Below are 16,144 nucleotides of genomic sequence, written 5' to 3'. Positions count from 1 at the left end.
AGTGAGCACTTGGTGCTTGATTTTGGCATGAGCAGTTTATTGAGTCTATTAAAAGACAGTCAGCAGAAAGAAAAAGAGCTGCCAACTCGTTAAACTAGGATGATGCAAATATAAATAACAGTATCCCAAAGAGCAATCTTGGGCGGGGGCATGGAGATAAGCTACAAGGATTCTTTCTATGATCTTTAAATAAGTGAAGTGAGTGGGGTGCGAGTCCCCTTCAGGATACCCATAAGGAGAATGCAGACTGAGATTAGTTGAAGATGTCTGGATATTAGTGCGGATCCACAAGTGCACAGCTGCCAAAGATGGAATTACAGGCTGAACTGGGAGGCAGTTCAGAACAGAAGTTCAGAAATGGCATTTTTGCAGTCTGGTTTTGTTGGGTTTTCTCCCAAGTCCTACAGGATGACTCAATGAGAAGACTTATGCAAACTTGTCTGCTGTGTATTTTTTCCATCGCTAATTAAGAAGAAAACTATCTTCCCTACAGTGCATTATCAGGGCAAATAAGTCAAGATTTTCTAAAGACTTCATGTATTTACTCCAGCCATTTTTGATCAGTTCTTTGTAATAAGCTGTAGCATAGGAGCATTAGAGGTGGATTTGGAATTTAAATTGAGAGTATTTCCTGGTGGAATTTTAAAAGGGTCTTCCTAGGGAGAGAGAAAACTACTCTTCATTACTCTAGCTGGGGTTCAGGAAAGGCCAAAGGAGTGCGCCCTGCAATTTAAAACAAAACCATGAAAGAAAATAGCACATTCACTAAATGTTTTTCATTCTCTTGCCTGCAGTTACAGTGTGTGGGGAGATGTTCTAACCAAAAGCAACTGCTGCTTTGTCTGCAGGCAGCCCTGCCCAAATGCTCCCTTTTCTTTCTGGTAATGTGTTTGCATGACAGAGGATCCTGTGGAAAGATGTTTTGAATTGTCAAAGGAATGAATTAGCTTTATTGTGCTGTGACCTAAATAGGATCATCAGATCAATCAGTCTGCTGCTTTTCTGTCCTCTTTGGCTTAGGTTGTGTTGCTTCTCCTTCTCGTTTTCCTCCTCCTTCCCCCAGCCCCCGCCGGGCAGCTCCTTTCCCAGCCCCTGCAGCCACATAATCCCTTAGGAGCATCAGTCAAGGAGGGCACTATCGGGTACCCCCTTTCAAGCAATACCTGCTCGGTGGGGGCACGGGTCCTTCTTGGCTTCTTGTTGCAGTGGCTTTTGGATAGACTACTTTTCTCCTTTGTTCCTTCTCCTCCGTGCATTCTCCTCCTCCTCTTCCCCCTGGTCCCAGGTTTAAAGAATAGTAATTTCTCATCAGCCGGGGAAGTATCGCGCTTCACCGAGGCTGAGGTTGCCTTGAAAGAGGCCATTGTGAGGGAGCTGAGCTGGAGACAGGAGGGCAGCTGAGTGCAGTGCCGCCTGGGACTGCCTTTGTGGAGGGAGCACTTTTGTTCTCCTGAAAGATGCCGGGCTGGCTCTGGAGGGTGGGAGAAACCCCTTCAGACCATAAATTATTGACTCCTGTGGTCTGCGGGGGTGCCTCTGACTCCATTTAAATGCTGCAAGTGGTTGACAGCATGGATGAAGGTGGCCGGAACAGGCATAAAGCTTGGAGAAGAGTTCTGAAAACACCTGAGACATTTGGCATTTCTTATCTCAGATGCTTGATGTTTCTTAGTGGTGGAATTCTTGTGCAGAAAGAAAGGTGCAGCTTTCAATGCTGGGCGGTGTTGGTCTGAGCTGGGCAGTAGGTTGTGACCTGGGGGGAAGGCTTGGCCTACAGATGCCTGGATGCCGCTGTGAAGCGTGGGGTGCAGTGCTCAGGGGTTACTCCCATAGCCGATCCCCTCCAGACACCATATGGAGCAATCCTGAGCGTGTCCTACACAGACCCAGCACTGCACACATGCTGGAAACAACTGCTCTCCAACAGCTTCTTCCCCGTGGGTCCCCATGCAAGCTGCTGGAGGTTGACGACATGGTGGGAACTTAATTCATATGAGTGACTGACGTGTCTGTACAAAGCAAAGGCATACATTTAATTGTTTTGAGTACATCTATTTGCCAACTTTTCTACATTCCTTTTTGCTTATTGAACAGAGGCTCACTGGAAGAGCTCTTGCAGTGTATGGTTTTACTACTTCTTTCCTCTTAAAATGATGTCAGTGCTATCCAGTTGTGCAACAGAGGATTTTTCTGTTGTGTGAATAAAGTTGCTAAGGCTTACAACTTAAAGTTTAGGTTTTGAGATGATGATACATGTTAGTAGTTTGAGGCATCATTCCTTTTGTGAACTTGATACTTGTGTTTGGTTTACCTTCCCTATATAAAAACAAGAGGTAAAATTTGTCTTGATTCATGGGAGGGAGTTGGAATGGGTTGTTTTAACTATTCCCGTGTTTTATTTCGGGTTTTTTTATTGTTTTTTTCTTTAACTTAGTACTTCCTAAATTTCATACTGCATGTGTGCATAGGCTGATGAGTAGGAAGAACAGTTGATTCCCACCAATTTAACTGTTAGTGTCACTGACAGACAGCTGCTTCTGGGCAGCTGCTCCGGTGGTTGCCGACAACCCAAGTATGTCCCTTTTCAACATTTGCCTTTTTATAAAGCCTCAGCGTCTTCCACGGATCTTATGTGCTGGTGCAAAGTTCAGGACACCGGGTTGTGAATGGGGGCTGAACAAGAGAGCCCCTTTCCTCAGGGGCTGGATTGAAATATTTCCATGGAAGCTGAATATTTCCAGATTGTTTCACAGGCGCCGGTGTTTTATGTTGCCGTGAATGTGGAGGGGTGGCTGTTCCAGATGGCTGTCACAGAGCAGGTCAGCTGGAAAGCCCCTCTAAAGAGGGGAGAGAGCAGGAAGAGTGAGGGAATGGCTGCAGCATTTCAGGCACCCCGTGCACAAGCAGCCACTGATGTTCACATCTCTTCTGGATGTACATGTCCTCTACTAGAAATTAAAATCTGTTGAGGCACTTAGGGGTTAAAAACTACTGTAATGAAAACTAAAACAAGTCACAGTTTTGCCAATGAGTGTGTTACACATGTATGATTTTGAGTTGGCTATTTGGTGCTGCATGTTGTGCCTCTCATTTTCTTAGCTTCAATCTCTGACTTGTTAGGTAGGAGAGTTTCTGCAGGCCAAACTTTGTAACCTAAATTAACAATCCCATCCAGTACCAAGGGAGAATTAGCATTTGCATCTCTTTATTTTTTGTATCTCTTGTGATAGTATCCTTGTGTGGTGGCAAGTGAGTGCAATCCCTGCTGGTAAGGTTGTGGGAACTGAGGTGGTGGGTTGATATTAACTTGTCCAAGGTGAAGTAGGAAGTGTGGCACAGAGCAAGCTGTCCTCAGTCTGCTGCCTGTCTCTGAGTCATTTGCTTTTAAAGAACTGATATTGCAGTGTGTGCACGCCTGCTGTTCATACTGGGTGTACCCAGCTTTAACAAACTTTTACATCTTTTTCAATCAAGGTAATTTTAGGTGATTTTTTGTTGTTGTTTGGTGGGGTTTTTTTTTTTCGCGGTTGTCTCTGCTGGATTGATAGTCTAAGGAAGCTGAAGTCCTGTATCCGTTTGCATGGTGGGTACAAGATAAATTTTCTCAAACTGCCCAGGCTTTTCCTTCTCAATGTGGAGAGGCAGGCTGTGGAGTAGAAAACGTATTTTATGCTTTCAGCTCCAAGAGAACTGCCGGTAGAAGCCAATTGCTTCACAATTTCTTGTGACGGGCAAAAGTGTTTTAAAAAGGTGGATTGAGACAGTGTGCTGAATTTCCTGGAAATTAATGGGTTTGTCTCAGGTGAGGAAGAGTTTTTGGTTATTGTTCATTCGGTCAATGCAGACTCTGGAGAAATGCAGGTACAAATAGCCAGCCAATGTTCCCTTTGGGGTATCCTCTCAACGTGGCTGTTTTTGATGTCGACCTCTTTATCAGCATGACCTGAGGGAAGGTGGAAGCAAAGGGGGCTGAGAATGAAAGGCAGACATATCTTATGCATTGTTTGTTACTGGGTTTGAATAGCTGCCTCAGTACTGGAGATCAGGGCTTGAGGACAGCAATCAAGTACTTGTTCTAGGGCAGGAGAAATGCTTCAGGGTGGGTTGAGGATCCAATAACAAAGAGCACCACTGGACTTAGTACACGTTGCAGCCCACGGTGAATGGGGGAAGTGTTCTCTGAGCCGCCCAAAGTACCCAGGATCTTGATGCACAGGGGCTTGACCATGACAAGGGAACTAAGTCTTGCTTGTCAGGGCTTGAAAGCCTCTCTGAGGTGCCATGAAGACCTCGGTGAGAATCTGTCTCACTTCTAGTAGCCCAGTCTCCCTCACACGCTGTCTTGAAACCGTCACCTTCCCCTCTGCAAATGCACAGTACTCCCTGCTAATAGAGGCACCTGCAACATCCTAAAAAAATCACCACCACATTAAAAAAGGAGTTACTATCTTCTCGGGTTGCTCATGGATGGCAACACTGCTGGAGTTAGGAATGGAGTCATTCTGCACTCACCTCCAGAGAGTGTGCGGCAGGTGTGCATTTAAAGTGGTTTTAATGATGGGTGATGGCAAATTCCTAATGAGGGTATTATTGTGTATGTGTTTTGCTTTTCTTAATTTTTTTAAAAAAGCTCGACACTGCATAGTTGTCTTGTTATCAGAGTTTGATGCCTTCTCTGCCACTGTTGCCATGGCAGCATGATCTGTCCCTTTGGCAGAGGTGAGCCAGTCAAAAAGTCTCCTGGACCAGCAGCTGCTGAGGAGACCTGCTGGTTGTGGCAGTTTTGGTGTTGAAACTGTATGTAATTGTAACATTTTTGGGTTTGGAAAATAACTGATAAAATGCTGATAAAAGTTGTTCAGACAACGATGGAGGCACTTATGTTTACGGTCTGTTCTGCGCGTATCTGAGTCTGAGCCATTTAGTGATACTTGGAGTGGAGTTCCTGTGGAGCATGTTTTTTACATGCTGTGCTCCAGAGGCTGGATCCCGCTGCAGCTTTGGGGTCAGCCTGAGCCCCCCGCTGCTGGCATTTTTCTTTTTCCTGAGGAAAAAATCCTTTCCATTGTTAACCCGAGGGGGTTGCCTAAGCTTGCTTGCTTCTTGAGCCTGAACATTGTGTGAAGGGCATGCCCTGCTGAGCACATTGATTTGGTGTTCACCATTTTCTCTTTAACGTCTGCAAAATCACAGTTCATTCCTAGGAAGGTTGGCTGTGGACTTCTGTGTAGATATATTATTTTTTTTTTAAGGCATGAAGATACAGTGTGCATCTCAAAAAGCTGGGCTATTTCATCTCCGTGCCCAAGTTTCATTTGATGAATAACAGGTTCTCTATTAGCCGAAATAACTCGATTTTGCTTTCCATGTATCTGCTCTGAGATGACGCTAATAAGAATAAATTAGGAGTGTTACTGAATGAAATTCAATAAGTAAAGCTAGTGGGTTGATGTCCCGGGCAATGGCAACGACTACGGGAAGAGCAGTGGATCTGGAAGAGCGGGGAGCTCTTGGGTCCTTAATAAAGCAGGAGAAAAAAGAGGGGGTAGGCAGGGAGAGAGAGGATGAGGGGAAGGATGGGAGCTGTGGGAAAGCAGGGCATCTTGATTTGCACGAAAATGCAGCTCGCATTTGCAGCGGGAGGGCAGGGAGCGGGGAGGTGCCGGGGGCGGGGAAGGTGCGGCCGGCGGCTGCGGGGGCTCCGCCGGCACAGGAGCTGCTGCGGGGGGAGCGACAGCATCCACCTGCACGCTCCGTCCCTCTGGAGCCGCAGCCTTGGAGGGGGGAGGAAAGGAGGAGAAGAACCACTGAGTAGTAAATGCACGGCCAGCGAGAAAGTCTGATTTTTTTTTTTTTTTTTTTAAGTCCCGTGCAAACGTGAATAACAATTAACTTTTCCTCACCTCCTCCTCCTGCCTTGCGTGTTTGAAACTGGCTGTTTTCAGCCCACGAGGTTGTATATAAGGAGGAGAAATTCAGGCTAAAGAATTGTAAATGGTTTCGTGCATCAGGAAGATCCATGCAGACACAAAGTTGAGATCTCGGGGAAGAAAGGCGGAGGGGAGAAGCTTGGAGAAGAGAAATTTGGTGTGCGGTTTGAACGGGCTCAGTCTGGAAGTCACCTTTCTACAGCTCCTCCTTCTTATGGGATTTTAAACCCCGGGATCGCAGTTGAGCACCTTGAAAATGGTGGTTTTCATCAATACAAAGCTTAAATCTCTCATGAAACTTTTCAAGAGAAAGAGTAAGTAGTTGTGCGTGCCCGCTGTCCTTTCAGGAAGCAGCAGGGAAGAGCAATTCCATTCCGCTTTGTGTCTACTTTCCTGACGCCTCTTTAAGTTTCTCCCACTTTATTTTCTGTGGAGTATTTTGTAATGTACAGAGGCAACTGTATTAAGTGTTTTAGGACCTCTGCTTTGGGAGATACCATGTTGCTTTTTTTTTTTGGAGTCCTTTGTAGCAGTGGTTTTGAAGGAGCCAGACTTCTTCGTGTGAAGCAGTTCAGGGACAAGGCCAGCCGAGTAGGTGGATGTCACCTGCTATGGTGGAGAGGTGTCCTGCTGGCTGCTGGGACATCCTCCCAACCTCTGTCGGACACCTCTGTGCCTGTGCAGCTGCTAGCGCAGGTGTAGCTGTGGGCTTGTATCTGGGAGAAGCTTGTTCTGAGCCAAATTTTGGATTTTAAAGATGCTCTAGTTTTAGAATGGCTTTTGAAAATCGCTATTCTTCATTAATGAAGGCAGACAAATCATGGTAGAGAGAGGTGTTGGCAAATGTATGCAGGACTTTGCTGACTAGTTTTGATGAGTGTTGCTGTGATGGGCAGTAAACTTTAATTGTGGTTTGATGGGACCACAGCGGGAACGTGGGCTAGAGGTTAGTGTTGCCCTCCTTCCTTCCCCAGCCTTATTCCCCTCTGCCCCTCTGCTCAGCCGGGGGATGGTGAAGGGTGCTTTTCGGGCCATTGAATTTACCTGTCACTTGTTCTCTATTACTGGAATGACTGATGCTGTATCCAGGTGGGTTGTGACTTGTCAGTTTGTCGTGATTTAGGTTTGACCTCTACTTAGCAAGGAAAGGAAGAGCAGGCACAGTCTGAGCTGTGTCTGGCTGCCTTGTTGCAGCCCATATGTCTGCGAGAGGGGAGAAGGTGCAGGACGAAGCCACCTCAGACGTTGAGAGACCGATCTAAAGTCCTCAATCCCCTTTTTAGTATTCTGATGCTAATCTTAACAACTGTGAGGAAAAGCAGTTAAGAATCTTCCCCCCCTGCCTCAAGCCCTTTTAGGAAAAAAAACAGGCATCGGGCTCAGGTGGGTTTTGAAGTGAAAGCCATAGCTTATTTTCTTTAACGAGTACCAGTTTTTTATACATCTGAAATGATCCTGGCAGATGCACAGTGATGTTGGAGAAGGAGTAGTTTGTCAGTAATTTTTCGCTGCTGCAGTGGCTTTTTTTTGCTTTGGAGAGCTAAAAGCAAGGATGTGCAGCATGCTGGCTGAAGGCCAAAGGGTGCCTTGGGGGATCATAAAATATGACCCCCAACTGCCTTTTCCAGTTAGTACAAAGTGGAGGGACATTCAACTGTAGAAGTTTTTATTGATGATAAACTTTAAATAAAAGGTAATGGCTGTCTCTGGGGAAACATAAATGATAAACAAATCTTAGCAATACGTACTTTGGCTGATTCATTACTAGACCGGCTGTAGGGAACTTTGAACTTGAACAACGTCAGTATTTTTTTTTTTTTCATCTGTGTACTAGCTGAGAAGAGGTGGCCAGAGCAATCTCTCTTCAGTGCTGTAATGCTCTGAGTGATATTTGCCCAGGGAGTGGCTGTTGTCCAGGTCTGCTTTCCACTCATGGCAATGGGAAGTAACTGATTTATTGGCTTCACTGGAATTGTTGTGCTTGCTTTAAATGGGCATGAGGTTGGAGAAGGTTATTTCCTGATGCAAATGAACCTGTCATATGTGGTGACTGTCATATTCCCAGGGTCACCTTTGAGCAAGAGGAAGCTATCCTGCAACACTGTGCTTGGCAGGATCAGGGGTCTGGGATACTGATCTGGTTTGTGAAGACTTGGAGCTAGAGTGGAGGGAAAACGGGATTGCAAGTTCACAGTAAAATAAAAGAGCAAGTACAAACAGGGGAAGACGGAAAGAGAACACATGAGAAGAAATTTAAACTAGCAACGAGAGGAAGGTTTTTAACTGTCCTGGAAGTGAAGTTCTAGAGAACATTTTGATGCAATTACAGTGGGAAACAATCTTTTCTGTTTTAAGATATGCACGACAAACTTATATGTGGGGTTTCAAGATACAGCTATCCACAATAGCATTTACTTTTCTTATTACTGTCTCTCTCTGCAGCTGTTTCCAACCTAGATGAAGAGAGTAGATGGACTGTGCACTACACTGCTCCGTGGCACCAGCAGGAAAATGTGTTTCTGCCTTCCTCAAGACCACCTTGTGTGGAGGACCTGCACCGACAAGCCAAGCTGAACCTCAAGTCAGTACTGAGAGGTAAGATGCTGTTGCTAACACTAATGTGTCCGAAAGGGATAGTAGTTTTTGCCACAGTCTTTGCAAACCCATCCAAATTGCAGGCTTCAGAAGAAACTTTTTTGTTTTGCCTGCAGCACATCAGGAACATCGAGTGAGGTTTTCCCACTCGAATATAGAAATGGGGGGGAAATGCTTTTGCTGTCAAGAGACAAGGAAATCTGTTACCTGGCAGAGCACTCTAGAAAAGGGGAAAACCTTGTGTCTTTTGGCCATTTCCACTTAGTCTTAAGAGTGTTTCGAAAATGGTACCTTCAATTTCAATAAGTCCTGAGTTACTCCATTTGTCCATATCGAAGGTGTTTCATTTGGTGATTTTTGTTGTTGTATAGTGTCATTTCCAGAGATGTGGCTTCTTGTGAGAAGTTGGAAAAGGTGCTGAGGACAAAGAAGGGAAATGAGGAACCAGGCACTCATGAAGAGTCTTTCAGTAGTGAAAGTCTTGTCTTGCAGAAGGATGCAGTATATTTTTAAGGACCAATTTTTACCTGTACTACCTTCATTAGGGATGCACCCGTGCAATCTGAAATTGTGTTGTGTTAGTGCGGCCATGAGAACAGAAACAGGCAGCCAGTGGTGAGGACTGCAGAACATCTGTCCCTGGGCCAGAAGCAAAGTTTAGAATTGCAGCTTAATGTTCATGTTCTGGAAACTGTTAACCTAGATTTTTCTTTAGGTTGGCTATTTGACAAAGGGGATTACCTTTCAAAGAACTGATTCGTATCAAGTCCCTTTTTGTTTCAGCAGGAGCTGAAGGTACTTGATACCTTGCAGTGTTAGCCTGATTTAAAAGAATATTGTAATTTTTGTTTGTTTAAGACAACATTTCTGCTTTTTAAATGTGAAGAAAACTTCATTTTATTAAATAGGAAGTGTTTGGCTGCTGAATTGTGGGGGGTTTTGGCTATTTCTCCCATTAATTAATTTTCACCATCTCTTACTAGGTGCCTTTGGTTATCATTTATTAGGGGAGTCTTGGTAGCCAGTGTTACTAGCTCATGCATGGCTCAGCAGATAGCCTGTGTGTCCTCCATACTTATTATTGGATTAATGCATTTGTGCAGCCCTTTAGCCTTGAAATGTTTACTTTTCCCTTGGAGGCACACTTACTAGCTCTTTACAAAATAAAAATATTTGCCTGCTTTAGATTAAAAAGAATACTGCTTGTGGTTAGCTTTTTGTAAACTTTACCTACTCATCCTTAAATTTTACAGTTCTCTGTTTGGGACTGTTATCAAAGAAAACTGCACAGGCTAAAATGCTGCTCTGATTTTCTTGTGTTTTGTCAGAAATATATCTACTGCAGTTTCATCTTCTGTTTTAACACATTTATATCTAATATATAGTGTGAAACTAAGTTACATATACTGTTTCCAGCAGCTTACACATCTGAAGTTATTTCAGTCTGCTGGGACTTTTCTCTAGAGCTGGTACTCTTTATAAAACAAGCCATTCAGTATGACTACAACTCACCAGTTAGCCACTTGTGTTAAATAAACTGGCTTGCGCACGTGATGTGGGACTTATTGGTAATGAAATGAATTTCAGTTTCATGCTTTCAGGGTAGTAACTGAGAGAGAATAAACTGTGATGCCTTCACCAGACTTCAAACTGCTGGCATAGTCGACAAAACCCTGCTATTTATTTTATATATTTATTTATTGTACCTCAGGCTCTGTCCCCAGACCACATTTATTCCTTAAGAGTGGTTTTAAAATAACTCCTTGCTGTGGCCTGTAGCTGTCCTGAGTAGCTACAGACTGAATTTAACACCGTTTTCAGTTAATTTATTCTTGCCTTGGCTTTGAGTAGTGAGAGAGATGCTGACTAAAGTTTTACAAGTGCTGCTGCTTCAAGCAATACTGAGAAATTAGGAGGATGGCGGTGCTTCTGATCACATTTGCAGGACTGGGTTAACAGTTGTGTAGCCAAACTTGGGTTTTATTCAGTGTAAAAGTGCTGTTGACATTGTGATGCAATTGTGACAACTGCCAAACTACTTTTCTACCTGCTGCTTTAGAAAAGGCAGTTTTCCAAAGCACCTAAATAGGCAAGAGCTAAATTCGGTGCAATGTGATTGAAGCATAGAGGACCAGAAGTAGTCTCATGAGAAGCACTCTTGGGTTAACATGGGAACTTTAATTCTGCATTTCTTGGCCTCACGTTGAACCTTGCATTTTGACATCTTTTTGGTTTTTTGGGTGTGTTACTTGAGGTGAAGCGTGGGGCAGTAGAACAGCTGTATGTGATATAGTGTGCTGCCTGGGTGATGAGGAATGAACAGCGTTGGATGACAGGGTGTGCCATACTCTGCAGGAAATAGTGGGATGAATCTCCCTGTTCTCCAAAGAGTGCTGGCACAAACCGGAAAGGAGTAAAACAAAAGCAAAATTAATTTTTTTTTGTGGTAACTTGGAGATGGAATAGTGGATGTGCATGGCAGTGGAGAAATGATTAGGTTTGATAATAAATGAAACTTTCTCTTGGTAAAGATACTGAAGCACTGCGATAAATTTTCAGGGCTATGACGTTACTGGAGGGTTTTAAGAATAGTTGAGAGAAACACTACTCAGAAATCCCATGTGTGTATTTAATCCTACCTTTTAGAAAAGGATGTGAAGAAAAAGATAACCTGGTGGTCCCATCTAACCTGATCATGTGGTCCTAAGGGCTAAACTAGTTGCAATAGGACAGACCATTAAAACATACCTGTTTGAAAGTTTTTCCAGTCCTGTTCTCATTCGAATTAAGAGATCTGACATTGTTGGTACATAGCAACTTTATTGCAGACTATTAATTTGTTACTGCTTTCATTGTTCCCCCAGCAAATCGAAAACTAAGTATAAAACTTGGGTAACATAGTAATTCACATGTAGAGCACAACCGTCACTTAAACCACCTGTAAAGATATTGAATGTATGAAATCTTTCAAAAGAATTCAGACAAGGTACTGTTTTCTGTCAAGGTATTTTCACCCATCTAATACTAACCAGGTGAAATCCTGACTGGCTTTTAAGACAATGCAAGGTTGACGGTATTTATTTGGCTACAATTTTAGCAGCAAATTTTTGACCGTGGGGGTCTAGCTAAAAAGCAAAAAAAAAAATCTAGTGAAATAGAAAGCAAGGTGTCTGTTGTCTAGAATCAACTTTTAAACACCACTTAAGGAGCAGAAAAGCTATTATCTCTCCTTATTCTTTAATTGGTTTAAGAATAAAACATTACAAATAGAGATATTAAAATATATGCTATCTAACTTGTCTAGAGAGAAATAAAGGACTGCACTTGCTGATCTCTGCATGCTTTGCTTACCTTTACAGGAAGCAGTGTTGTGATTGGAAGTGGAAGAAGTTTTTTTTCATTATTTTTTTGTGCAGTTTATTTTTTTTCTTGTATATTTATATTAAAATGTTCTTATCACACTGTGGAAGTAGCTACAGCACGTGATAGTAGATGTTGTATGGGGAGATTTGTTTTAGATTTTTGTACCTATGAACTAGGCTTTTACACTTTTGAAATCAAGGGGGAAAATACTGTGCTTTTCCTTTACAAAGGTACTTTCAAATTTAAATAGCGATATCTTGCGTTCAGACTTGTTCATAGCTGAGGTAAGGCTGTTTGTCCTTCTATAGGCATTCAGATGCCACCTGAAGTTTTAAAAAGCAGCGTTGTCCAGTAGTCTGAATTAGGAAATGAAGCACTCAGAAGCTGGAAAGTTTGTGATGCACAGTAGATCTGTTCCTGAGAACTGAAGTGCCTTTACGTAACATATATTAAAAAGTAAAGTTGTCATTGGCTAAAACTGGTGGCTGGATAAGTTTAAGTGAAGCTGCATTAAATTACATTTTAAATGAAAGCTCTCAGTGGCCTTATCTGATGGCTAGAGCAGAAAAGCAAACTCAGCTGCAATTGACAGTCATGGTAACATTGCAACATGATTTAAATGTTTAGAAAATTATACAATTCTTGGGTTGTGGTGATAGATCCCATTTAAAAAAATATTTTGTTTGTGTTGCAGAGAACAGGCTCTCCTTTTATTTGGGGAAGGAGCCAGGACCTTGGAGTGGTTGGTGGAGCAGATGGGTGACAAGTAGCCATCCAAGGTGCCTGTTTGCTTACTGTCAGGGCTAAACTACTGCTGGCCTTTCCTGAGAACCTGTCTTAAGTTGCTTCTTCCTCATGTTTCCATGGTAATCTTTTGAAAGGTGTTTTCCGTCATACAGATATTCAGATAGAAACAAAACAATACTGACCCTTGAGGAGTCCTGTGTGGCTCTGCTCCATGTCAGTATTTCCTCTTAGGGAGATGTGAAAATGGGACATGAAGATGACAGATGGGAAGGAAGAGCTGAGCCTCTGCATGGGGTCAGGATCCTCAAATCAATCTTATCTCCTTGCACTCTGTGCTCTGCTCCAAGGCTGAAGGACGGCTTCACTTGTTTAGTCCCATGTTGCCAACATCTACTAAGTGGTTGGACCAGCTCTGAGAGGCTGGTCTGGACAGTAGCAGAACTATGAGTTTAATGTTGTTCAGAGTGGCATTGGTGTGATTTTTCTTTTTTTTTTAAAGGCAGACTTATCTTTGCTAAAGGGGCAAGTGCCATGTACTGCAGTACTTCCCACAGCCTTTTCAGTCTGCGAGGCCCAGAGGTTGAGTATCCAACCAGAGTAAAGAAGGTAGCATGGCACCATAAATCAGCCCCCATCCCTAACATGGTACATGGACAGATCGGCTTCTTGCTCTGCAGCATGGTTGTGTTTAAAGGACCATTGTCTGAAGAAGTCCCTGAAGTGCAGTGGTCTTCAGCTGGGAGTGCAGATACAGCAGCAGTAGTGTTTAGCAGTGATGGAAATATTTGGTAAGAAAAGTAAATTGAGACTAATTCTCATTTTGCTGACTTTATTATAATAAAAGAATTACAACCAATAAGGCATGAAGATGTGGAGGAGTCACAGCGCTGTTGTAGTGTTACTTTGTTTAACTGCTTGAAGCATGTCATAAGTGTGCTTATCTACCTTCTGGACACTTCTGCAAGTGTCAGCACTGTGTTCAGAGGTGTAGGTCCAGTGTCCTAGAAAGAAAGCTTAAAATAATCTGGAATGCATTGGTCTCAAATACTCTTGCAAACTGATGAAGTGAAGGAACAGAAGAAAATTTTCTTATCTTGCATCTGAACTGTCTTTGAGTCTGCATTTTTTGAACTATCCTATATTCTCCTGAAATGTGGATATAAGTCAGATGGAATGATGTAGCCAGATTTCCAAGGAGCGGTTTTCTTCCAGTTCCCACAGTTAGCGGTGTAGAGTACTTTTGAATTTAAAAATAAATAACAAAAAATGGGAGAGGACAAGCTCCACTATTGTGCGTTGTCACTAGTCCATGAACTGGGAGATGACAGGCATAAAGGGAAGGGATGAAATAACCATGTTAATGTTAAAGGGCCAACAACCAGACTGAAATGATATCAGGCTTTCGGGAGATAGCCAGCTCCTGAAAGAAGGGTGTTGTGAGTGCTGTCTCTGTGCAGTTCAAGTTGCAGCTGAGGGGCAGTGTCTTATTGCACAGTACTGGTTACTGTGTGGCCTGGTTGTCTTGTCAGCAGACAGTTGTCTTGTCAGGTGTCGTTAGTTAGTGAGGAAGATGTACCTGTAAGTAGTGGGAACAGTCTGTACACTGACTTTCATACTCCTTTGCAGACTGTAGTTGTGGAGACTTCGTGCACAGCTGCCTGTACATTGTACCTTTCCCCCCCAAGGGTAATTGTGTGGATTCAAGCTATGTACATAGTATAGGGCTCATTGTTCCAATGTCTGCGATGATTCATTTATTATCTCATCTACAGAAGAGCTGGATTTGACTGACTGTAGCTTCTGTTTAGCTTTGTTGGCCAGATTCAAGGAATGTATTTAAGCAGCAGTGATTGAAACACTTGATTTGTTTTCCAGAAGACATCTGGTTAGCATTGTCAAATAAAACCAGATTTAAGTAGTTACTCATAAAGCCTCTGTTATGTCTTGCTGCAAGACCCTCCAGACAGGTATGTGTTCAGCCTTTGTTTTCTCAGTGCATCTGCCAGATCACTGTTCAGATGAGCAATATTAGGGTCAGCCCTACTAGTCGATAATCCTGCTGAGAAGATTATGGACTTAAAATAATCTTATGTTTCATTAAAGAGCTGCAAAACAGGGGGAACCACTTCATATTAACAGTAGGTCTCGTTCAGGTTCAGAGGGATGTCAAGATGTGAGCTCCCAACTGACTGGAAACCTTAATGAAGTAAAAGACCATTAAAGGCTAGGGGTAGACCATATGTTCCGGAAAGGTCTTGGATCTGTAAAATCAAAAATAGTAATCAACTTATTTCTCATTATTTCCGTTTCAATAGTCAAGTTAATACCAGAAATTCTGCGCGTGTATCCTGCCCTTTTTACTGTTCCTGAATTAATTCACAGTACATCTGTTGATAGTTTTGGCCAAGTTCCATACTCCAGCTGTCCTTTCTAATGAGGAATTTTAAAAAGTGAGTGCTCAAATGAAACTAAGCAGAATTTGACTGGGAGTCTGCACTGCGTGTGTTTGAAAGATGCCCTTGTGCTCAAAAATTGAGCTACTCGGAAGCATTTAGGGTCCCTATTTTTAGGTTTAGTTACATAGTACTGAGTGTAAAAACGTATAGGGAGTTTATATGTAGATTGATTGTATGATATATGTGATAACTGAAAGCAATTCCAGTGAAAGGGTTAAAAGATGAATATTTTTTTCAAAATAACACTAGTTATGCTATTTTTTTTCTTAAATCAGATTAATGTATTTCTTAATGTCTTATGGTGCAACTCATAAACAGTAGGAAGATTTAGTTTAAAGATTATCAAACCTCAGCACGTTTCAGATCTGTGCCTTTAGTGGAGAGAGGAAATACGATCTGTCTGTGATGTACCTGTTTCAGTGCTAGGTAAGCAACTTCTGTAGCAAGGAATTTCAGCCTTTGGTTGGTTGCCGCCTTGCTTTTCTTCTCTTGGATTGGGGTGTTACATACATGCCTGTTTACAGCATTTTAGATAGCTTTAAGTTTAACTTTGAGTATCTTAGGAGAAAAACTAAAAGCTCTTTTTGTGTTTTTATATCAGCTGTGTTCAGTTGTCCAAGAAACAACAAATATCCATAGAAATAATCGAGAAAAAGCGAGAAGAATGATTTTAATAGCAGCATCAGACATGCAAAAGAAGCAGATAAACTGTTAAACATAGGACATCTTGTCATCACTAAATATGGTCGTATAGCACACTTGCAGAAATTTAAATTAACTCAAGACAAACAGTGTTAATTATTTCAAGCACTCCCCAGTGACAGGTTGTTTACAAAGATAACTTGCAATGGGTATTTTGGTTTTGTGCCATTAGAAAGGTTTTCTTTATGGCTAAATCAGGCAGATTACCTGAGGAGTTAAGGGTGGGTTTAAATGCATTTGTTTTTAAATGCTTCAAGAAAAGAGAGAAAGGCATGATCAAGGCATTAGAGTTCCTCTTAGTTTGGATCTTTCTTGAATACTTGCATCTGGTTTGGACCCTTGAAAATAAAG

General features: G+C 42.5%; 1 protein-coding gene across 15 annotated transcripts in view; it reads left to right on the top strand.

Annotated features, from left to right (window-relative positions):
- NHSL1 (NHS like 1) overlaps positions 1-16,144 on the top strand; it is a 179,715-nt gene that overhangs the window by 121,136 nt on the left and 42,435 nt on the right. For 13 of the 15 annotated variants that reach the window (XM_069851989.1, XM_069851987.1, XM_069851993.1 and 10 more), the window contains exon 2: positions 8,373-8,525. In XM_069851989.1, the coding sequence (XP_069708090.1) occupies positions 8,373-8,525 (153 nt within the window). Of the gene's footprint in view, positions 1-5,923; positions 6,245-8,372; positions 8,526-16,144 lie in introns of those variants that run through there. The other 2 variants (XM_069851994.1, XM_069851997.1) reach the window with 2 other exon arrangements.

Source organism: Phaenicophaeus curvirostris, chromosome 2 (genome assembly GCF_032191515.1).
Source record: "Phaenicophaeus curvirostris isolate KB17595 chromosome 2, BPBGC_Pcur_1.0, whole genome shotgun sequence".
In the NCBI taxonomy this organism is placed as follows: Eukaryota; Metazoa; Chordata; class Aves; order Cuculiformes; family Cuculidae; genus Phaenicophaeus; species Phaenicophaeus curvirostris.
This window is presented reverse-complemented; position numbering and strand designations above follow the sequence as displayed.